General features: G+C 38.2%; 1 protein-coding gene across 6 annotated transcripts in view; it reads left to right on the plus strand.

Annotated features, from left to right (window-relative positions):
* The first annotated feature begins 5,348 nt into the window (after positions 1–5,348).
* TRMT11 (tRNA methyltransferase 11 homolog) overlaps positions 5,349–23,779 on the plus strand; it is a 124,217-nt gene continuing 105,786 nt past the window's right edge. Inside the window, exons 1-7 of one of the 6 annotated variants that reach the window (XM_055263198.2) lie at positions 5,349–5,537; positions 12,692–12,757; positions 14,913–14,986; positions 17,006–17,087; positions 17,176–17,268; positions 17,503–17,637; positions 18,412–18,568. In XM_055263198.2, the coding sequence (XP_055119173.1) occupies positions 5,466–5,537; positions 12,692–12,757; positions 14,913–14,986; positions 17,006–17,087; positions 17,176–17,268; positions 17,503–17,637; positions 18,412–18,568 (679 nt within the window). In that variant the 5' untranslated portion in view covers positions 5,349–5,465. Of the gene's footprint in view, positions 5,538–5,595; positions 5,803–12,691; positions 12,758–14,912; positions 14,987–17,005; positions 17,088–17,175; positions 17,269–17,502; positions 17,638–18,411; positions 18,569–23,779 lie in introns of those variants that run through there. The other 5 variants (XR_010116592.1, XM_063621130.1, XM_063621145.1 and 2 more) reach the window with 5 other exon arrangements.

Raw genomic sequence — 23,779 nt, forward strand, 5'->3', positions numbered from 1 at the left:
TTGTCCCCTTGAAGGGACCTGAAACAGAAATCAGTTCATTCTTTTCAGTGCCCAGTGTCTCTGCCTTTGCAGATACTCATTCTCTCTTTCCTTGAATGTTGCTAGAAACTCTTGACTGGATTTCATGCTCCCAGATGCTCCCTTTCTAACACAGCCTCATCAGAGTTCTTCCTAAATTACTAAATCGATCATGCAATTTTCTTATGAAAAGCTCACCATTTACCCTGAAGATAATTTATCAGCCCTTTCAGCTTTGTTTCCTGCTCTCATACCAAAGTGCTAGCCATTTTTACTACTACGACTAAACTGGGCACACCTTTGAACATCTGTTTCCATTAAAGTCCAGGTTCAAATGTTTCCTAATCCATGAAGTCTTCACTGAAACTTCTCATCCCCAACCTCGGCAATATTGTTTCTTCAGCTTCATTTCATGGTATTTTGTTTATCTTCCTAGAATAAACCTTATACAATCTAGCCAAGATATAGTAGGATATTTCTTGCCACTGGATTTTGAGCTGTTTTGTGGCTGGGGGATTTATTTTTAAATTTGTCTTTGCATCTCCATTGCCTTAGCCTAGTGACTGACTCATATTCCTGGTAAGTAAATCTGTTTTAATCTCTTGAGTTCCTTAAAATGTTACCATAATAAACCAAAATCTGACTGAAGACCCTGATTTCAGGAAACTTTCAATTCAAAAATCAAGGGTATAACCTAGATGTCAGCTGGACCTTCCTGGCATTATGTCCTTCAGGTCAGTATCCATGATCAATATATAACTCAATTGTGAAATGTCTGAGTTTCCAAAGAATTCACCCACACTAGGTAGTTCAAGAATTTAATAGCCAAACTTTTACAGGGCTATATAGCTCCTGCCGTCTTCCTTACTGTCTTCTGCTACTTCACTCCTTGCTTTTGGAACACATTTCTCTTACTTTCTCATTAGACATGTTTTAACTTTCTCTGAAGCCCTAGTTCTAGCTGACATACCTAACCCATAGGAAATTACCTAACTTAATTAGGATTATTCTAGATATTTTCTCAGCTAAAGAGATTCTCTCAAGATTAGTTACTGGCTGGGTGCGGTGGCTCACGCTTGTAATCCTAGCACTTTGGGACGCTGAGGTGGGTGGATCACCAGGTCAAGAGATCGAGACCATCCTGGCCAACATGGTGAAACCCTATCTCTACTAAAAATACAAAAAATTAGCCGGGCATGGTGGCGGCCGCCTGTAGTCCCAGCTACTTGGGAGGCTGAGGCAGGAAAATCGCTTGAACCCAGAAGGTGGAGGTTGTCGTGAGCCAAGATTGTGCCACTGCACTCCAGCCTGGCGACGGAGCGAGACTCCATCTCAAAAAAAAAACAAAAACAAAAACAAACAAAAAAAACGATTATCAATCCAGCTAGTAAAAGAAGATTTTCTTCTTGTTACATCTTCCTCTGAGAAAAATATTTGAAACACTTTGCAAATTTATCACGTAAATTCACTCCTCAAAGGCAGTTAGAAGACAATAAAACATGCTATTTATCTGTGGCACCTGAGCCTCCTGGGATTCACAGCCCGTCCATCCATCCTCCTTTTCCTCAGGCAGTTACTCTTAAACTTTCATGTGCTTCAGAACCACTTGGTGGGCTTCTTTAAAACACACTCCTAGACCTACTCCCAGAATTTCTGATTCAGCAGGTTTGGGAGTAGGGGAGGATTCTGTAGTTCTAAATGGCTCCCAGGTGATATTGATACTGCCTGTCCTAGGACCACACTTCAACAACTCCTGCCATAAGTAGTGCTTAAATCTGGCTGCACATAAAATCAACAACTGGGAAACCTTTAAAAATCTTTATGTCAAGGCCACACCCGAGCCAAATAAAATTTGAATCACAGGGGATAGATTCCAGTCCTCGGTATTTTTAAAAAACTCCTCAGGTAATTACAATGTGCATACAAGTTTGAGAGCCTGTGCCCTATAGGATTAAGTACAATTCCCCTTTGGGCCTTGTTATGGTAGACTCTCAAGAAAATCTCTTTTATGGGACCTGAGACTATCTATACTATATACAATAATTTTCCTACTTATGGGAAGCAAATAGGAGCAGGAGATGAGGATTACTGGGAATTGTGGTTAAACAAGAATCTGTGTGATTTAACAAGCGTGTAGAAGATGATAGGCATACGTACTTTAAATGACTTGCCAGAAGCTTTTCTTTGTTTAGAAATCATGATTGCTTCTGATTTAAGGAAGGAGGGGGAGGACAAAAGACGTGGCTCAGATGAGGCAAATGTGCTGTAACCTTTGTTACCTCTGGTTCACAAGTTCTGCCAAGGGAAGTAATAAATGGCATCCCATTCAAAGACTTATTGAGGCTGGGCGCGGTGGCTCACGCTTGTAATCCCAGCACTTTGGGAGGCCGAGGCGGGCGGATCACGAGGTCAGGAGATCGAGACCACGGTGAGACCCCGTCTCTACTAAAAATACAAAAAAAAAAAAAAAAGACTTATTGAGTCTCCAGCCTGTTTCCCTTCACATTTTTTTCTATGCATAGAACCTGCTTTCCAGGTAGCAAATTAGAGGGCATAGTTTGTAACTAGGGCTTCAAGTTTGTTTTGGGGAGTCTTTAGACGAGAGGATGGGATCTACATTTCTCTGCTTCTGGGGATCTTGTTGGAAATTTGACCTCAAGTAGCTGAGTCATACTTAAATCAACTCCAGCTGCTTAAGTCTGAATTGGTGCCTCAGAATTCCAACTCATACAGGCTTGTTTCCTTAGAGTAGGCAGTATTATTTCTCTCTTTTCCTAAATTATCTTCATTATGATTGACAAGAGGGGAGACCCCTCTGGGACATCAAGAAATTCAAACCTCAGTAATGCTCCGCTACAGTAAAGTTTGTGCAATTCTTATATAACTTATTCCAATAAAATTTTATTCTCCAAACTATTCAGAAGCCTCTTTTTATTAATTGCAAAAATCATAGTCTTAATACATATGAAGAGAAATTTTCTCCCTCTTATTGGTGTACAAATCCCTATGGTTCTTTGTGATATCTAGACCCTTTTCAAGTGTTAGATGTTCAGCCTGAGATAGATGCATGGGCAGTTTTGATATTACATATGACCTCTGCTGCTGGGACCTGTTAACTTTCTATTCATTTCTCTGAGTGTGTCCTACTAGCCTCAATACTTAAGTGGCATATTAAAACCAAAACTCAAAATTCCTCTTTCCAATTTCTGATCCTTACTTCCCAGGAATGTCCTCTGATTTTTTAGTAACAGGTGGCCTATACCAGAGGCTTTAACGTTTGCACAATAGCTGTCTCACAGAAGGAGACAGGTTCTAAGAGGTCTGCCCTAGAAGATGGAACATGGATGGAACTTTGGATCAGTTCCCAGAAGTCAGACTATGAACCTCCTTGCTCCTCACAGTACAAAAAAAAAAAAAAAAAAAAAAAGCAAGTCTCTAGATGCTAGTTTGACCACCAAATTCCAAAGTCCTTATTGTCCTGCTGCTTCTTAACCACTCCTGTAAGCTCAAAAACTTTCAGCAGGTCTGGCTGTGAGTCCTCAAAGGCAGTTTCATAGATGTCACAGTAGTTCCACACTAACTCTAGTAGCCTGTGCAAGGTTAATCTCTACTTCTCCAGACCAAGTATCCAACAGTTTAGATTCATGATGTAAATACTCTCCTGCTGGTTTCTGAGGTGGAGATTTAGTATAGATTTAGTCCTGAACTGTAGCACAAAGGAGCTGGGTGAAAAATCAGTGACACCTGATTCCATTTGGGTTCTCCAGGCCTTGTCTTCTCATTTGTCTCTATATAGCATCATATTAATCCAGGCATGAAAATCAGCAATTCTTTGATATTCTCTATAAAGTTGCCCCATCAAAATTCCATATTAATTTTGCTGAAGATTTGACAAGTTCTGGAGATGGGACATATCAAGCACTGCACATCATTCCCCCAACATCTCATTGGTTTTCTGTTCCAACCTTGGCCTCTCTTCTCAAATAGTAAACAACTTTCTTTTCTTGTCTCAAAGTACTTTTACCCCCTTTTCTGAAGTTTTGGGGTCAAGAGACAGCTATGCTTCTGAGAGTCACTTAGCACAAGTGAACTTGAGACATATTCCTAACAAAAACAGATCTCTTGCTAACAAAAATTCTCATGTGATTTTCCTAAGAAAAATGTCAAGTGCCACTTATTGGCCCCATTCAATATGCCAGATGTTATATTCAACACTTTATGAACATTATTCCACTTAATCCTTGTAACAATCCTTTGCAGGAGGCAGTGTGTTTTTTCATTTTTAAAAGAAAACTCAAGCTTGGAGAGGTTAAGAGCATATACATAGTAAATGGTGGAAGTGAGGTTTGAATCTAATATTGACACCACAGCCTATGTTCTTAATCACTACTACTATGCATCAACTACGTTTCTGGCACATGCTGCTGGGGATATGCCAGATACATACTCTTTTGCGCCTTGTGCAATACCACAGAGGAATGCAAAAGAAATAATTCTCAATAGGGCAAAGGGCTCAGTACTCTCAAAAGCAGAAACAGCCCGGAGGGAGGGCTTGAGACTGTAATCCTAGCACTTTGGGAGACTAGGGTGGGAGTATCCCCTGAGCCCAGGAGTTCAAGGTTACAGTGAGCTATGATTGCGCCACTGCACTCACCTGGGTGACAGAGCAAGATTGTCTTAAAAAAAAGTCACATATATACATAGAATATGCAATTAAAATATATTTTATAAACTATCTGCTATGAAATCTGTGCCAGTGTGAACTTTCTCCAAGTTTTAATTTATGGCTGGCTGGGGATTTAGTCCTGAGTCTAACAAATAACAAAACCTAATAATTATTGCCTACTTTGAGGAAGATATTCTTTTGGTTTTTGTTAAGAATAGAGTGAACCATAAGAGATTATCTCAGACCTCAAGAGTTTATTATAATTGGGTTATAAGGCATGTGCTCTCGAAAAGTTGTTACATAAATACGAAAAGTATACCAAGTGTTAAATGACTGGTCCAACTAAATCAGTTCTCAAAGCCGTGCTGGTTAAGACAAGCCTACAAGGAAATGGTGAAATTTACAAGGAAATGGTGAAATTTCAGTCCAGTTTTGAAGAATAGGTTTTGAAGGGCTGTAGAGAAAGCTGGAAGCACACTCCAAGTGGAACGGGAAATATACTGTCATATTATCATAGGCTGCTCCTGAAAACCACGCGTCCCCGCTCACCAGCTACTTGCGCTGGGAGACTCCTAACCACCAGACACTCGCAGGCGAGGAAGCCCCTCCCCTAGCGGCCGGAGTTTCGGACTTGGAGCGCGAGAAACCACGGGATAGCGCCTGCCTCGCAGAGCTTCCGCTTCCGGCCCTTCAGGCTCTGTCTCAGTGGAGACTCGGCTTCGGGAGAGAGAAAGCAGTGGGACTTAGCGCGGGCCGCGCAGGCGCACGGTGGGCAGCTGCAATGGCGCTGTCGTGTACCCTTAACAGGTATCTGCTCCTCATGGCGCAGGAGCATCTAGAGTTCCGCCTGCCGGTGAGTCCGTAGCGCCCTGCGGAACTTCCGACGGAAGAGGACGCTGGAGTAGCGTGGGTGTGTGGGTGGAGGTGATCTGCATAGACCGAGGAAGCTGGGATTCGGGGGTCTTTGCTGGTCAGCGCGGGTTACGCGTCCCCAGTCCTCGGGCGGGGTGAGCTTGGCGGAGGGTGTGTGTGAGAGAAGTCTGAGGCCAAACCCCTTGGCCTGCTTAAACGTTTTCATTCATTCTTTTGCCCGTGTACCAAGTACCGGAGTTAGGCAGGTGAATATGACCGGTCATCTCACTCCCGGAGCTCTTCGTCTCGCGGAGAATAGAGACAGCTAACAAATGCTCAGGCTGGTGTTTTAAGTGTTGGAATCTGCGGATCAAGCTCAGTGGAGGGAATGGTGGTGGGGATTAGATGATGGAGAAGTTGAGGAGACTGTTTTATTTATTCAAGGAACGTTTTCAGAATGCATGTAGTCGAAGATCGGTACGCTGGTCATATAACGATGATGTAAACAACCTCTGCCCTCTAGGAGCTTACTGTTTAGACTAAGGGCTGAGCAGACACATAGGCGTAGAATGACAAAAGAGCGTCGGTAAGTGCAGTGATAGATGCACATGGAAATACGATAGCACGTGGAAGGGAAATCTAATCTACCTGAGGGGTTGGGGATGTTGGCCTTTAAGAGGGCTTCCAGAGGAGATGACACTTGAAATAAAGGATGAATAGGAGTTAGAGGGCCAAGGAGATAAATCAGTAAATTAGAATTACAAGGTGTTCATTATTACTGGATCACTAGTTATGTGGCAGAGAGTGGTAAGAAGAGGGCAGGGGAAGTAGATAGAGGCCAGAAAATGAAAGCCTTGAATACCCTGGAGCTTGGAAGGGGGATTTATTGAAGAGCCTTAAGTAAAAAAGTGACCACAAAATTAAATCAATTTGACAACACTATGGAGGATGGATTTGAAAAGAATAAGACTTGAGCCAGAGACTAGGAGTCTGTGGGAATAGTCTTGTTAATAGATTAAGAAGGTCTGACCTAGGGCAAGGAGTAAGAGGATGGGATAGACTGGGAAAATATTTAGGCCATACAATCATTAAGGCTGGATTGACTGAATATGTGGGAAAGGGGCACCAGTCAGGTATGACTCCTGGGGTGTATACAGGTAGGAGTGTCTCCATTTAAAATAGAGAACATAGGCAGATGTAAGATTTAAATTTTGTTTACACTGAATTTGATGTGCTTGTGTAACATCAACCTGAGATGACCAAGAGGCAGTGGATATATGAATATGCATAGAGTATGGCAGAGTGATCTGGACTAGTGATAAATATTTGGGAGTCTTCTTCATAGGAAAACTAGGAGCGGGGATGAAATTACTCAAAGCATAAGGTCAAAAGAGTAGTGGGCCAAGTATAGATGCTTGGAAGCATTGATATTAAGGGAAAGTTGGAGGAGGCTATGAAGAAGATGGGCAAGTGCCAGAAGGATGTGAGACCGCAGAAATCAGAAGGATAAAATTACAGGAAGCAGGGACAAATGGATAATGTCGAATGCAGTTGCTTTTTAGTGAGAAAAGGATGAAAAAGTGTCATTGATAGTCTCAATTAGAAGATAATTAATTGGTGAATTTTGCTAAAGCGGATATGTTGAGTTTTAGTAGGAGAAGCCAGGTGGCTTGGTTTAGTAATCACTGGAAAGTGAGGAAGGGGAGATAGGATGACTGAGTGCCCTTAGCTAGAGCATAAGGGAAAGTAACAAATTGGTTAACAGTTTGAGGAGGACCTAGGGTGAAAGGAGGATTCTCCCCATGGAGAGAATGAGATTGAGCTTGAGTATATTTGTAGGCTGATGGGATGAGAAGGGATATAAGGGCATGGTGGGAGGGGTTCTCTTTTCAGTAGGAGGGGAGATTGGACAAGTAAAGTAAGGGTGGGTGTGGAGTAGTTGCCCGAGGGCCTGTTTTGTAGGTAATGAATGAGTGGAAGTTATTTCTTGAGAGATGATGGGCCAGCAGTTGAATGGGGAAATTGAGACAAATAGTAAAACTTGAAATAGTCATTGAGAACAAAGGGGAGAGTTGACAGGGAAAAGTAAAACGATTGAGTAGAGAAGAGCATAGGTATTAGAGCAATGCTGAAAACCAGCTGAAGGTGAAAGTCGTATATCTGTAATCATGCTAAGATTCTGTGATTTTCTTCAGTTGTGTTTAACTCATTGGCCTTAGGAGTCATGAAGGAAGATTGTGGCATTGATTCAGTATTAATGTTTTGAGTTTCTGGAGGAAATAAATTTTTAATTAAGTCTTAATTGACAAAGGACATGTTCTGTTGGTGAAGAGGATTGGAAAGCCCCCTTCTGTGAGAAGCAGAAACAGGCTTAAAGACACAGAGGTGTGATTGGTTATGATAATTTGGAAGGCTTGGGTAGGGAGGTTGAAGTAGTGGGCACTGAGGCCGGAGAGGTGGTAAGATCTAGATTTGCAAATGTTTTGACACCATTCTAAGGAGTTTGGATTTTTTTTTTTTTTTTTTTCTTGAGACACAGTCTCGCTCTGTTGCCAGGCTGGAGTGCAGTGGCGCGATCTCCGCTCACTGCAAGCTCCGCCTCCCGATTCAAGTGATTCACCTGCCTCAGCCTCCAGAGTAGCTGGGACTACAGGCTTGCACCACCACGCCCAGCTAATTTTTGTGTTTTTTAGTAGAGACGGGGTTTCACCATATTGGCCAGGATAGTCTCAATCTCTTGACCTTATGATCCGCCCACATCAAGCTGGGATTACAGGCATGAGCCACTGCACCTGGCCAGGAGTTTGGATTTTTAGATTTAATGGGTAGCCACTGACTGTTTTTCATTTTAAGCCGGGAAGTGACAAGATCATTTGTGTTTTAGAAAGATAATTCTGAAGTACCAGAGAAAAGATACCACTTAGAGAATACTGGACCAGAACTAGAGAGGCTCAGGAATGTGACTGTGTAAAGTAAGGCAATGCAGTGACAATGCAGTGGTTAGACTGTGGTCTCCAGAATAACAACCTTAGTACTTGGTGATTTTTACTTGTTTTTTCCGTCGTAAATTCTTCGTAGTGTATTACCCTTGTGCCAGTTTATTCTTCCAAAAACTCTGTTCTGTTTTACACCCTCGTTCTTCTTAAGATGAAAATCTTTAGTCAGGCATTCAAGGTCCACCACTGCATGGTTCTTTGTGCTTTCACTGCCCACCTAGTCCTCAGTGCTGCCAAAACTGACTCATTATTCCCTGAATTCCTGCTTTCACCTTTGCTCCCCATGCTCCCTTTAGTCTGATTTGGGTCTTTCCCATTCTTGATTGATTTTTACATAGTAAGTATTCATTTAGAGTTAATCACATATTTATTACTTTTAGCTTTATATGTTTTACATGATTATTTTTCAGATCCACAGTTTCCTTTTTGTAGTTTTTCCTCCTCTGCCAAAATTCTTATTTTTTTCTTGAATCCCTTTCAATATAGAAAGCGTAGTTATGTTAAAGTATATGATAAAAGGGATCCTGTGGGTCTGTTTCTACTGTTTCTTTTGGTTCTCTTTCATGTAGTGTGCTGGGCTATTTTTTAAATATGTGCCAGATGTTGTATTTGAAATTTTATCTGAAAAAATAATTTGAGGGCTGGGATGATGTACATCCTCTTGAAGAAGATAGGAATGCATAGGAGCATGAGGAATCTAGGATGGGTTTAACTCATTTTCAGGTGTTAAGCCCTGTTTGTGTTCTGTTTCCCATGTACACACAGAGTGTAGCTTTTTGACATCCTAGTGTAAATTAGGTGGTTCATCAAGTATCCTTTTCTCCCCCTGGGTGGCCCTTTCTCTTTTTTTCCTTTTCTGTCGGGCACTCAGAAGGGCTGTTCACTCTTGCAGCTGTTTTTGGATTTGTAAATGTCTCAGGGAAAAAGTGGCTCCACCTCGGAATTTTTGTCCTCTCTTGGATGTTGGTTTGGTAATTTTTGTTATCTTTCTATGCCTTCAATTAGATGGCCAGCTTTTCTAGTTCTTTTCAGCAGGAGGCTTAATCTGAATTACCTCTTTTGCCATCCCTGGAAGTTGAATTCCTCTGTCATTGGGTTAGATTTTTTTCAGGGATTAAGGCAGTTTCTATTAAACTTTACTTCTCAAACTGAAGTAGTCTTTTACTCTCTTGTACTCTAATACTTTTTTGCTTTTACCTGTTTAAGAACATGTACTGTTTTTTACACTTTACATTTCAGTTGTGAGGTGGTTTTGTTAGTTGTACTAGACCGTAATTTCCCTAAGATAAATGTGTGTGTATTTTTACGTAGATCAGGGACTTGCACATATTAGTTGCTTAAAAAATTTTTTTGGGGGTCCGGGCGTAGTGGCTCACTCCTGTAATTCCAGTACTTTGGGAGGCTGAGGCGGGCGGATCACGAGGTCAGGAGTTTGAGACCAGTCTGGCCAACATGGTGAAACCCCATCTCTACTAAAAATATAAAAAATTAGCCAGATGTGGTGGTGTGCACCTGTAATCCCAACTACCTGGGAGGCTGAGGCAGGAGAATCGCGTGAACCTGGGAGGTGGAGGTTGCAGTGAGCTGAGATCACACCATTGCACTCCAGCTTGGGTGACAGTGTGAGACTCCATCTCAAAAAAAAACAAAAAAAAAAAAATTTTTTTTTTTGGAGACAGTTCTCTCTCTGTTGTCCAGGCTACAGTGCAGTGGTGTGACCATGGCTCACTGCAGCCTCAAAGACCCAAGTTAAGCCATGCTCCCACCTTAGCTTCCTGAGTACCTGGGGCTACAGGTGCACCACTATGTCTGGCTAATTTTTTTATTTTTATTTTTGTAGAGCCAGGTGTTGATCAGAGGCTGAGGTTGGTGCCAGGGGGCGGGATGGGGTCGTGGGAGCTCTCACTGTGTTGCCAGGGTTGGTCTCGGACTCCCGGTCTCAAGTTATCTCTTCGCCTCGGCCTCCCAAAGTACTGGGATTGCAGGTGGAGCTGCCACACCTGGCTGCTTAAAATATTAAAATCAGTGATATAGAATCTCTTCTGGGAAAGGCAATCCAAAGGACAGTCTATACTTTTGGGCCCATCTACTGCATTAGAACTGATAAGCAAGGAAGCTATAATGAATGGCTGCCTTTATGAATTAAAATGAGAGATCAGGAATATAAGCGTGGTCCAGTTTTACCTCTGATAGAGTTAATCAGAGCCAAGTATAGTTGGCAGCTACTTAATATAGTACTTATTGTACTAAATAACGTTTACTGAAGTTCAAACTCCTGGGTTTTATTGCTTGTCCTGAAGCAACGTTTTAAATGGATGAAAAAGCAAGTAGCTGAAATAATAGAAAAGCTCATGGAATTAATGCATCACACATGCCCCAGATCATGCTACATTTTTATATCCAATGTTCAATATAAATTATTTTTTATTCCTAATGTAGAAAGAGTCTCAACTGGAAAGTTGAATTTGCCACAGATTAATGAACATTTTGTGTTTTGCTTTTTCCAAGTAGGTTGATGAAGTAGTTTAAACATGTTTTGCTTTTCAATTTGAAACTTGGGTTATCATATTTATTCTCAGTTTTAGGTGGCTGCTTACGTTTTGGGTAGCAGAGATAATGCTATGCCATAAAACTTTAATCTTTTACTTTTTTTCCCCACCTAACTCTTAGGATCTTTGTGTTTTAGCTTGTTGCAGCTTTTTAACAGTATATTCCAGGAGCAGTAAACATTGGTATTTTAACTTGGTTGTAGTTGGATGCTTTAAATGTAAAACTGACTTTACAATATGCTTTAATATAGAACAAACAACAATCATGCAAGATCAAGTAATTTAATCTACAACTTTATTACGTTTTTTTTTTAAGTGCTGTAACTCTATCAGTCTTGGTTGACTTCTTGAGCCACTGGACTTCTAGGATGGTTATCAGGGTCCTCATCATTTTGATTCTCTTAATAACCGCCTAGGTTCTCTGCTTCTCTCTTTATAGTCCACCTAACCTGATGAGGTAGCTATGATTCCTGTTTTACATTTGAGGGAACTAAAAGTTGGAAGATTTAAGATTCTTGTATAAAGCCACATCGCTAGTATTTGGAAGAGCTGAAAATCAGATTATGGTCTATTTAACTTCTAAGTCCCATGATGTCTCCTATTCAGATTTGTGTTTTCCTTGTTGCAAAATAACCTTTGGGCTGCCTTCACTGATTTATCAGTAGTCTGTGATAGTTCTTGGTCGATCTATCTGATTGGACTGAATTCAGCCCCTTCTAACATTGAATTTTAAAAAACGATTTGTTGCATAGACAGAGAAGAAATAGAAATGGCACTAGTAGCTTGAACTTCTCATTCTTTTTGGTCTTGGAGTGGGGGACTTCCTGGTCTGGGCATATTTTCCCTTTTGATGGCTGTGGGCTTGGGGTTAAAGGCTCTTCCTTCTGGTTGGGAGGAAAGGGGATAGGAGGCAGCCAGCAGTGGGACATTTACCTCTTATTAGATTCCATCCTCCGTAAGACCTATACGGAAGAATGTGATTCTACCTGTTTTATGTGATTTAAGGAGATAACTTGTTAGTCGTACAAATTATAAAATTTGTATGATTATTTGGGTTTATCAGTACAAAGTGATTGCTCCAAAGAATATAAACACTATCTGGACAGATTTCAACTTTGCGTGAATGATGCTTTTAAAGTATCTATTATGTTAGTTCTCTTTCTAGTTCTGTAACTTTATGTAGAAAGAAGATGAGATAGTTATTTGTGCTTAATGAATATATAGTGGTATGCCCTGGCTGATTATTTTTTTCTTTTCCAAACATCTTCAAATCATCTGTCTGATTTTCATTTTAACTTTATTCATCAATTGTCAGTCTTACTAATCTGCACTTTGTGTAATCTGTTTTTTTCCTTTTCAAAATCAGGGAATTTTTTGATCAAGTGTTTGCTAACTCTTCTGTTGTCGAAAATTTCTCAGAAATTACTTACCTGTGGTTTTTACTATTAGATTTTTTCTGAACCCTTAATTGTAATTGTCTGATGTTGAAACTTAAATGCCTCAGATCATCAGCCTACTCTTATTTTTTAGTCGTGTAATACCTATCTCCCTTAGTACATTTTTAGTTCCTTTTGTTAAAATGTATTTTCTCTATAATATTTTCAATACAGGAAATAAAGTCTTTGCTTTCGCTTTTTGGAGGTCAGTTTGCCAGCAGTCAAGAAACTTATGGAAAGGTAAGTTAAATTTTCATTAGACCATATGGAGTATACTTAGAAATAGAGCCTTGGGTTTGAAGAGAAGAAGTGCATATCTTAAATTTATATTTGTGTGGTTACTTGTATCGGTTTCGGGAGGCAGTGGAATAAAGAGGATATTTTGGGAAAATTTGTGGTTTTGTTAAGTAATTTAGATTTATTTCTAGTATTTTATTTGTTTTAAATTTTTAATCAACAGTTGTGTCATAATTTGTATCTGTCCTTTCACCTAAAAAAGGGCTGTGCTCCATTGGTGAGCTGTGTTTAGAATTCAAATTTAGAATTTAGCAGAATGTTGGGCTCGTGTTGAGAATCATTTTAAAATTTGGAATTGTGCATTGTATAAGATTGTGAATTTATAAGCTTTGTATTTTGTGTAAAACTATAGTTTATCAGTGTATGACAGAAGTTTGGAAAATAGAAAAAATAATTTGCAGTTCCTCCTTGACATGTCTTATAATTTGGGGATGCTGCCTTCCAGTCTCTTTTTTTCCTCGTGTACTTTTTCTTCCCTATTGTAATTCTACTTCTGCAGCCTGTGTTTCTCACCTGATAGTGTCAATATAGGCCTAAGTTGTTACTTGGCCTTTATCTCTAACATAGCTACATAATATTTTTCATTGACTAGCTCTACCATAATTAACGATTTCATTTTATTCAGGTTGCTTTAAAAATTTTCTCAATAAAAGTAATACTAAGATGAAAATATTTTTTCTTGTTTGGATTATTTTGAATTTTTCTGTTGGGTTGGGTAAATATTGGAAGAAAAAAGATGGGGTGTATACCCAAAGTAATATAAGTCATTCTATTATAAGGATACATGCATGCATATGTTCATTGCAGCACTATTCACAATAGCAAAGCATGGAATCAACCTAAATGCCATCAATGATAGACTGGATAATGAAAATGTACATATACACCATGGAAGCCATAAAAAGGAACGAGATCATGCATGCTGTGCAGCCATAAAAAGGAAGGAGATCATGTCCTTTGCAGGGACATGGATAGAGTTGGAAGCCATTATCCTCAGCAAACTAATGCAGGAACAGAAAACCAAACACCACGTGTTCTCGCTTATAAGTGGGAGCTGAATGATAAGAACATATGGACATGTCCAGGGAAACAACACCCACTGGAGCCTGTTGGGGGTGGTGGAGTCTGGGGAGGGAGAGCATCAGGAAGAATAGCTAATGGATGCTGGGCTTAATACCTAGGGGACGGGATGATCTGTGCAGCAAACCACCATGGCACACGTTTACCTATGCAACAAACCTGCACATTCTGCACGGGTATACCTGAACTTAAAAGTTGAAGAAAAAAGAAAAAAGCTAGGTGTGACAGGAAGGATTTCTTGCAAAAGATGAAAGAGCTTAAGTTGAAAGTCCTGTAGTGTTGGACTTTTATTCCTGAGTGACTTTCACTTATTGAGGGGAGGAGGAAAGGAAGGAGAGTGCGGATCTAATTGGCTACGGGTGATGAAATGTGGCCAGGATCCTTTTGGATTTTGCTGTATTCTGGCAAGAGGTTATCTGGGTGCAGCTTACCAGTGCCTGTAATCTTGGGTGTTGGGATAGAGGATTGGGAAAACACCCCTGATGCACTTGGAGCTTTTTTCCCCTAGATAAAATATAAAATAGTAAAAGCTAATGAGAATTTAATAATGTACCTCATGATTTTCTATCATAGTTGTTTCAAAGGGCCCCTTCTTCACCCTCAGATGGTCACACCTACCTAGAAAAAGGTCTCATTTAGCAACTAAGAAATACATTACTTAGAAATTAAAAATAAGATAGCTGTATTATAAGGGATGATTAGCCATGATGAATTTCAAGATTATACTTTGGGATATAATATGCATTAATTCCTTTCATAAAGCTACATAAAAGGGAAGATACAAAATTAATGTTTCATTTGAGGATATATTTGTTTATAGGGTCATTATAAAAATATTTTTACTATATTCTAATTTACTTTTTTACTATTGGAACGATTTTTATCTTGGTTACAGTCAGATCAGATATTCTTACATGAAAGTAGCAAATAGGCACTTCTGCTTACTGACTTCTTGAATAAAAGCATATGAGGCCATGTAGCCACTTAGAATTAAGTTACATATTGTTCTTTCTTTTAGTCACCATTTTGGATTCTTAGCATTCCATCTGAAGATATTGCAAGAAATTTAATGAAACGGACAGTGTGTGCCAAGTAAGAGAAACTTATGTTCTCCTGCATGAATATACTGGTACTTCTCATAACCACTTAGTCCTGTTTTTTTGCTATATTGGCATAAAGTAGTGTGAAGGCTCAGTTTAGCTTGCATTTACATACAACTGCCACTGGGTGGCGGTGGGGGACCAGAGGAGTGTTACCTGCCGAAACCAAGGATGAAAGAATCTCTGGGGAAATGTAGACACATTTGTTTTAGAATAATTTTTTAAAACTTCCATATTATGCGCTAGTATAGTATGAGATATAAACACTATGTTCTTACCCAGGATAGATGCCACATATAATTATAACCAAAGTGCTGAAAATCCAAAAATGCTTTTTTCATAGATGGTTTTTAATTGGATGAGCAGATTAGTGAAGTGTAAGGTATCAAAAAGTGAGGACTGCCATGAGATATCTTTTACTGTTTCAGTTGGTAGAGAAAAGAATTATGAGTATCAAATCTTGGTATGAATTAATGTAATGATGCTGTTCGTTGTTTATCCTCAGTGTTTCTAGACTTTATCGTTGGCATCCACTTTTTTTTTCTTTTCTTTCATTTCTTTTTTCTTTGTACTATTGGAAAATTTTCTGTCATCAGATTTGGAAATTAAACCGTATTTTTAACTAGCATCTTAAATACCAAACAGCTTGTGTTATCTTTAAGCTGCTTTTTCTTCCTGAACATTTTGGCAGATTGCTGAAAACTTTCTGTAGAAATTATATTTGCTAATGCAATGCAAATAAGAATTTACACATATCTAGTTTTATTAATATGGTTAGCAATGTTTTATATCATCATATGTAATTGTTGTATTACGGAATTGGATACAACCCAAAATTTAGTTAACTTCATCCTGTTGAGAACTACCTGCAGCCTTTAATCTTTTACAGTGAAGCTTGTTAACAGGCCTTATTATGAAATAAAAATGAGTAGAAAACAGAAACATAACTTTTAAAAAACTTTTTGAATAATTGTTTGTTAGGTTTAAAATAGCCACTGGAGTACTAAGAACTTGTATGCTTCTTTCATAGCTCTTCTAATTCATATATTTGATTAATGGTACAATTAACAATTGTATAATATAATTTTTAATTGCTTTTTATTATCTATATATTTTGTGTAGCTGAGGTATACCTTAAGTGATAGCTAAGTGAGATTAATATTATTGTAGAAGCCTTTTCTCTGTAAATTCAATAGAAAAGGAAGAAATCATTTGCAAAGGAAAAAAATTACAATTTAACTGTATCAGAATGAAGATAGACTTTTATAAAAGCATAGATTCAAAACCAACTTAAATTCAAATTTTTCTGTGTTAGAAGGGATTGAAAGTTAATTTATTATTAACATGAAATATTTTGAGCATGCGACAAAAGGGTGAAAAGTATAACAAGTACCTAGGAATATGCCTTATTAGATCTCAACATTTTGGGTAACTTAGTTACTAAAATTGTGTGTGTGTGTCCATACGTGTGCACGCGCACATGCATGACGGAGTCTCACTCTGTTGTCCATGCTGGAGTGCGGTGACATGATCTTGGCTCATTTTAGTCTCAAATTCCAGGGCTCAGGTGATCCTCCCACCTCAGCCTCCCAAGTAGCTGGGGCTACAGGTGTGTGCCACCATGCCTGGCCAATTTTTTGCCTTTTTTGTAGAGACAAGGTTTTACTGTGTTGCCCAGGCTGGTCTTGAACTCCTGGGCTCCAGCGATCTACCCACCTCGGCCTCCCAAAATGCTGGGATTACAGGCGTTAACCACTGTGCCTGGCCAGCTAAACGTTAATAACATTTTTATTTGGTCATTAGTCTTTCTGTATTATGGAGAAGACATTGGGAATAATTGGCTTTTCTGCAGCTTTTTACCCATTTATCTAAAATAACTGATTAATTTATACTTTGCAAAACATAGGCAATAATCAGTGGAGTGTGCATAAAGAACTAGTAAAATGACTGTACGTATTCCTGTGTGAACTAAGTTCTTTACTGAGGTTAGTACCAATCATTTATTTCCTAGGTCTATATTTGAACTGTGGGGTCATGGACAATCTCCTGAGGAGCTGTACAGTTCTCTTAAAAATTACCCTGTGGAGAAGATGGTGCGTAGTAAAATGTGGTTTTATATAGGCATGCGTGCAGATTCTGTAGAATTAAAATGCTCAGAAAACTGATTTCCTTTTATTTTAGGTTCCATTTCTACATTCAGACTCTACATATAAAATAAAGATTCACACTTTTAATAAGACATTGACACAAGAAGAGAAAATCAAGCGAATAGATGTAAGTAAATTTAGCAAAACAAAAAACCTACATGATGAATGCAGTCTAGCCATTGTTGATATATAGGAATACCTAATGTCTGTGAAGTGTTTATTTTGTACCACATTTTGTGCTAAGTGCTTTTCATGTTTTATTTAATGTTGACTCCAGGCTTACAAGGTAATGTTATTAGATAAGCACCATTTTTCATTGTACATTATTATAAGACATTAGCATTTCTTTTGTTTCTTTTAGGCACTTGAATTTCTGCCATTTGAAGGAAAAGTGAATTTAAAGAAACCACAACATGTATTCTCTGTTTTGGAGGATTATGGTTTGGACCCAAACTGCATCCCTGAGAATCCACATAATATTTATTTTGGTAGATGGGTGAGCAAGTGTTCTTTCTACCTATGTCAGTTTGTTTTTTTGAAAGCTACATATTAGGCCTTTTGTTGATTCGTATGTAGAACTTTTAAGCAGCTAAAGATTCAGAACTACTGAATGGATTAAAATTGGTGAAGAGTATGTGATTATGTTTTGTTTTGTGTTTTCTAAGAGATTTTTAAATGAAGTGCAAGAGGCTTGTTAGATATAGGGAGGAGTTGGTATACCTGGAAGTGTTAAAACAAGACTTACCAGAACATCTGGACTGTTTTTGTTTGTTTGTTTGTTTGTTTCTTTTTTTTATAAAGCAGAGAAAACACAGAGTGCTATGGTAGTTGAGGAATCTCATTTGTGGAGATTTCCAATCTGGGCCTTCCATTCCAAAAGAAATGGAATTACTGTAAAGCATTTCTGCCGACTTCTCTGAGGCTTTAAGTGGGTGATTGGAAGCTGTGAGTGGAAGTTGTGACTTACATTAGAGATTATTGTTATGTAGGAGAACAAAGAAATGGGCATACCTTAACACCTACCTCTGGAATAATTGCATTGAAATGCAGTTCATACTTGTTTTGAAAAGACAAAGTAAATGGAATGACGTTAAGCAATAAAAGGCTTTGTTCATAACTACCTCAATTACATTATTTTAAATAAATAAGTTTAGAGCAGTAATAAGTGGAAAGAAGTTCTTATCAGCAAAATACAATGGTCTTATTGTGAGTGATTATCTTAAGTCTGTTCTGTATGGCTGTACTAACATGAGACATATCTCCGATTTAGATTGCAGATGGACAGAGAGAGCTTATTGAGTCATACAGTGTCAAAAAAAGACACTTTATTGGAAATACAAGTATGGATGCTGGTTTGTCATTCATTATGGCTAACCACGGAAAAGTGAAAGAAAATGATATTGTCTTTGATCCATTTGTTGGAACAGGTATTTTTAACTTTTAAGCTAGTGTAGAGATGTTGCTTATTAATGAAGGTCATGGTAATATTTTTGCTAAAAGAGTAAATGGATAATCTTTTAATTGTGTTTGGATAGTGGCCAAGAGACAACCACATACTTGTGTAATAGCTAGTATTTAACACTTTTGCCACTTCAAAGGTGATGCTGATAGAATTGTATGGGTTTTATTCCAGATAAACCACCAGGGGGGAGCATCCATCTAATTTTTTTGTAGCAGAAAAACTTGCAATACCATACATTGTAGAAATGTTGTAAAGCTATATAGTTTATTTAAATAGGAAAACTCTTGGTGAAAGAAAGACTTGAATGACAAGATCAAAAAAATGTATTCATCCGGTTTAAATCTATACATAGTTTAAATTCATAACTGTATATGTGGATGGAGAAAAACAGTTAATATAGCCTATCTTTGAGTTGGTTTGTGGAGGTTTATAAGTAAGTGTGAAATAAGAAAAGTGTCAAAGTATCAATGGGCTAGATAGCCTGGTCGCTGTGGCAGTGACCTTGGTTTTTTTGTGCATATTATTGGGATAATTTTTTGTGGAAGTCCTAAAACTCCATCTGACTCTGTGCAGACTTTTTCCTACTTCCACTCAATTTTGCTGGATCTTGCCCATACCCAGCAAATACTTGTATTTAAATTTGTTTGACCAAACTCAATATGGCTCATTTTGTGGTTGGAGCCTATCCCTGCAGCCATCTTTCCCCTTGGGCAGTGATGATGCAGAGCTAACGTTTATTGAATAGTAAATGTATCGGGTACTGTGCTATGCATTCTGATGCTACTATCTAGTTTAATTCTTACAACAACTAACATGGAGATACTTTAAAAATTTGCTTGAGGAAATTATGGCAGAGAGAAAGGTGAAGTGACTTGGCCAAGGTTATACAGTATATTGGTTTCATAGGATTCAAACTCAAGCAGTCCAACTCCAGAGCTCATGCCCTTAACTTTGAGCTGCCTCTCTCTGCATTGGGATCTGCCAACCAGCTATTACACCATGTAGTAACTTAAGGAATATGACCACATACGCTTAGGAAGAAGTAGTATCAAGGTCAATAAATTTCTAATTGATGGAATAACTTCCTCTGTTTATTGTTGAGTTAATTCACTGGTGAGTCTTTCTTCTCTGCTAGTTTCTCCATATCACCAACCCTCAGCATACTCTATATTCTTTTCTTCCCCACTCTCATTATCCTAAGTAACTCACCCCAAATTTTAAACTTTTTATTGGAAATAATATCAAACTTTCAGAAAAGCTACAAGAATAAAAGTAGGACAAAGAACATGCATGTATCCCTAACTTAGTTTAAGCTGTTGTTAACATTTGGCCTCATTTGCTTTATCATTTGTTCTATTTGTTTATATTTACATAATCTTTTCTTTCCTGCATCATTTGAAAGTTGAATCCATCACATCCCTTTACCCTTCAAGTAATTATTTCTCAAGAATAAGGATATATTCTTCTACATAACCACAGTACTGTTTTCAATGTTAGTAGATGTATTAATATAGTACTTTGATATTCATATTCCAGTCTTGCCAGTTGACCCAGTAGTATTAATATTTTTGACAGCATCCTTTTCCCTTTCCTGGCTAGGATCAGGTATTATATTTTGTTGTTAATATTTGTTTGATGTCTTTGATTTGGAACACAGCCAAATTCTTTTTTCTTTTATGAAATTTGCACTTTTCAAGATGCTATTTCTCTTCTCTTTATTTTTTATCTTATTTTTTCCTCATTTTGGGTTGTTTGATGTCTCCTCAAGATTAGGATTAGGTTATACATTCCCAGCTGGACCACTACATCAGTGATTTTTGTGGCCTTCTCAGGGGTGTGTACATGATGACATTCTGCCCTGCATTGGTATTGGTAATTTTTGATCATCTGGTCTAGGTTGTGTTTGATTTTTTTCCATTCATAATCATAAACAGTACAATTACTAGTGGTTTTATTTTATTTTTTTTCTTGCTATTAAGCAATCTGTGGAGAGACACATTAAGACCATGTAGTATTCTATTCCTTATCCAGTCTCCTCTCACCACTCAGGTCGTCAGGTTTAGTAGCCATTGATAATTCTTTCCTGAACCAGTTTTTACTTTGATGGTTTCAAAGGGGTGATTTTCCAACTCCAGTGCTCCCTCTACAGTTACAAGTCAACATTCATTATTCTACTGTAAGCAAAAGCCCTTTCCTCTCTTCCATGTATTTGTTTTTCTATTTGTTATTAATATGAACTAGTGGGTTCTCCTTTTTAACCCCAATGGTCTGTAATTCATTATATTTCTTAATTTTCTTAATTACTTTTGTTCCTCAAATTGTGATTTGCCCAGTGAGAGCTCTTTCACGTTGAATCTGTCTTTGTGACATGTTCCTATCCTTTTTTCTTTGGAGTACTTCCTTCCTTTCTCTTCTATTTGTTCAAGCTCTGGTATCAGTCACTATTTCTCCAAGGAATTTTTGTTTCTTTTAGCAGGGAAATGAAATCTGGATTATAGATCCTTTCAGTGGACAAACTAGAAAATATATATGCATATATACACAATATGCATGTAAGTGCTTGCGCAAATATACATGTATATATTCCTATATACTGTGCATATGCACATACACATGCATATACATATTTTAGACACTGTGAATTTGCACATATACTACAAATTGCAGTCAGTCCTTACAGATTTCCTTTTGACTACCCTATTTTGTGTTTCTGTGCACCTTCTTCCACAGTGAGAACCCTGATTCCTTTTTTTTTTTTTTTTTTTTTTTTTTTTTTTTTTTTTGTGGGACGGAGTCTCGCTCTGTCCCCCAGGCTGGAGTGCAGTGGCGCGATCTCGGCTCACTGCAAGCTCCGCCTCCTGGGTTCACGCCATGCTCCTGCCTCAGCCTCTCCGAGTAGCTGGGACTACAGGCGCCCGCCACCACGCCCGGCTAATTTTTTGTATTTTTAGTAGAGACGGGGTTTCACCATGTTAGCCAGGATGGTCTCGATCTCCTGACCTCGTGATCCGCCCGCCTCGGCCTCCCAAAGTGCTGGGATTACAAGCGTGAGCCACTGCGCCCGGCCGAGAACCCTGATTCCTATCTACATCAACCCATTTACTCTTTCCCTCATTCCTATATCTGAAATGGTTTCCCAGTTGTTTTGCTTATGCCACTTAAAAAAATCCCGTGAATAAGAGTTAAGGATGTGTTTTCAGTTCTTTACCCTAAGGGTCAGTAAAGTCAAATACTGTGCTTGCTTTTTCCCTTTTCATTTAAAATTCATTTGGGTTCATTTGTTCCAGTTTGCCCTCTGTTTTAGGTTTTTATCTCCCATCCCCCACTCCTTATTGATTTACTTTTATTTTCAAATATGTATAAGATGAACTTGCTTCCAAAAGTCAGAACTGCACAAGAAGTGGTACTCAGAGAGGTGTCACTTTACCTTTATAACGCTTCCAGCCTGTTTTCCCACCTATCCTAGGTGGCTAACTTCATTGTTTTCTAGTTGATTCTTCCTGTTTCTTCTTGTAATGCTAATACATTTTCTTATTCATAATGGAATATATACATTTTCTTATTTTCGCTACTTTCTTACACAAAAGGTATCATACTGTGTGTGTTGGTTTTAACTTTGCTTTTTTCACTTAATGGTATGTCCTGGAAATCACTTCCTGTCAGTTTATGGAGCTTATCTTTATTCTTTTTTAGTTTTGCTTCATGAGTGTATGTACCGTAATGTATTCAAACAATCTCCTATAGTTGGACATCGGTAGTTTTCAGTATTTTACAGTTACAAATAATGCTTGAAATGACTAACCTTATGAATATATACCTTTGTAATGTTGGAGATGTAGCTCTAGGGCAAGCTTATCCAACCCGCAGCCCATGGACCACATGTGGCCCAGATGGCTTTGAATGTGGCCTGACACAAACTTGTAAAGTTTTTTAAAACATTATGAGAATTTTTGCAATTTTTTAAAAGCCCATCAGCTATCATTAGTGTTAGTGTATTTTATGTACAGCCCAAGACAATTCTTCTTCCAATGTGGCCCAGGAAAGCCAAAAGATTGGACCCTCCTGTCCTAGGGTAAATTCTTACAAGTAGGATTTCTGGGTTGAAGAGTGTATGCATATGCAGTTTCATTAGATATTGCCAAATTTGTCTCCATTATACTATTTTGGATTCCTACCAACAGTTGTAGGAGAGTCCCTGTTTTTCCACAGTCTCACCAGCAGAGTATATTTCAGGCTTTTGAAGTTTTGCTTGTTCTGTTGGGTGAAAAATGGTATCTCAATGTAGTGTTAATTTGTATGTCTGTGGTTACGAATGAAGTATCACAACTTTTTATATTTTAAGGGCCATTATGACTTTCTTTGATTTGTCTTTTGCCCATTTTTTGATAGCATTTTTGGTCTCTTTCCCCGATTTTTCAAGGTCCTTTGTAAGCTTGGGATACAACCCCCTCACACTCCCCCTCTTTTTCTGTGATGTATGTTGCAGTATTTTCCCTTAGCTTGTCATTTATCTTTTGACTTTGCTCCTAATTGATTTTTGCCATGCAAAAGTTTTCCCCACATTCAAGTTATAGAGGAGTTCATTTGTGTTTTCTTCTAGTACTTTTGTAGTTTTACATTTTTTCTTTTTAGATCTCTGGTTCGTTTGGAGATTATTCTCTGGTATGATGTGAAGAATGGATTTAATTTATCTTTTTCCAAATGCTAAAGCTTTTATTCTTAATCTTGTTCTTGGACTTTAAAAACTTTTTTTTGTCAATTGAGAATAATTCTTTTAGATATATAAATGTATTATATATCTAATGATTAATATATATACATACACATAGACTAGACCACAGAGTTAAAAAATATGGTTGCCAGTATGGGTAATATTTTTTTGTTGAGTAGATAAGGCTAGATTTTGAAATTATCTTCACAGCTGTCAATATATGGACCATTCATAGTGTGTTGAGGGGCAAGGGGACCTGCTTCTGTTTGCTTTAGGGCAGCTCCTCACAGTGGGTAGTATATTTGGAACATCTGACTGTTCATATAGGGCAATTAATAGAAAATAGGAGGATCTTTGCAAAGGTGCTGCTGAAATATATTTTCATAATTTGTGTTTGTAGTTTAAGTATCGCTTTAGGACATCAGTCAATTTTTGGTGCTTTTGTTTTGAAACATAATAACCGAT

The sequence above is a fragment of the Symphalangus syndactylus genome, chromosome 2, assembly GCF_028878055.3.
Source record: "Symphalangus syndactylus isolate Jambi chromosome 2, NHGRI_mSymSyn1-v2.1_pri, whole genome shotgun sequence".
In the NCBI taxonomy this organism is placed as follows: domain Eukaryota; kingdom Metazoa; phylum Chordata; class Mammalia; order Primates; family Hylobatidae; genus Symphalangus; species Symphalangus syndactylus.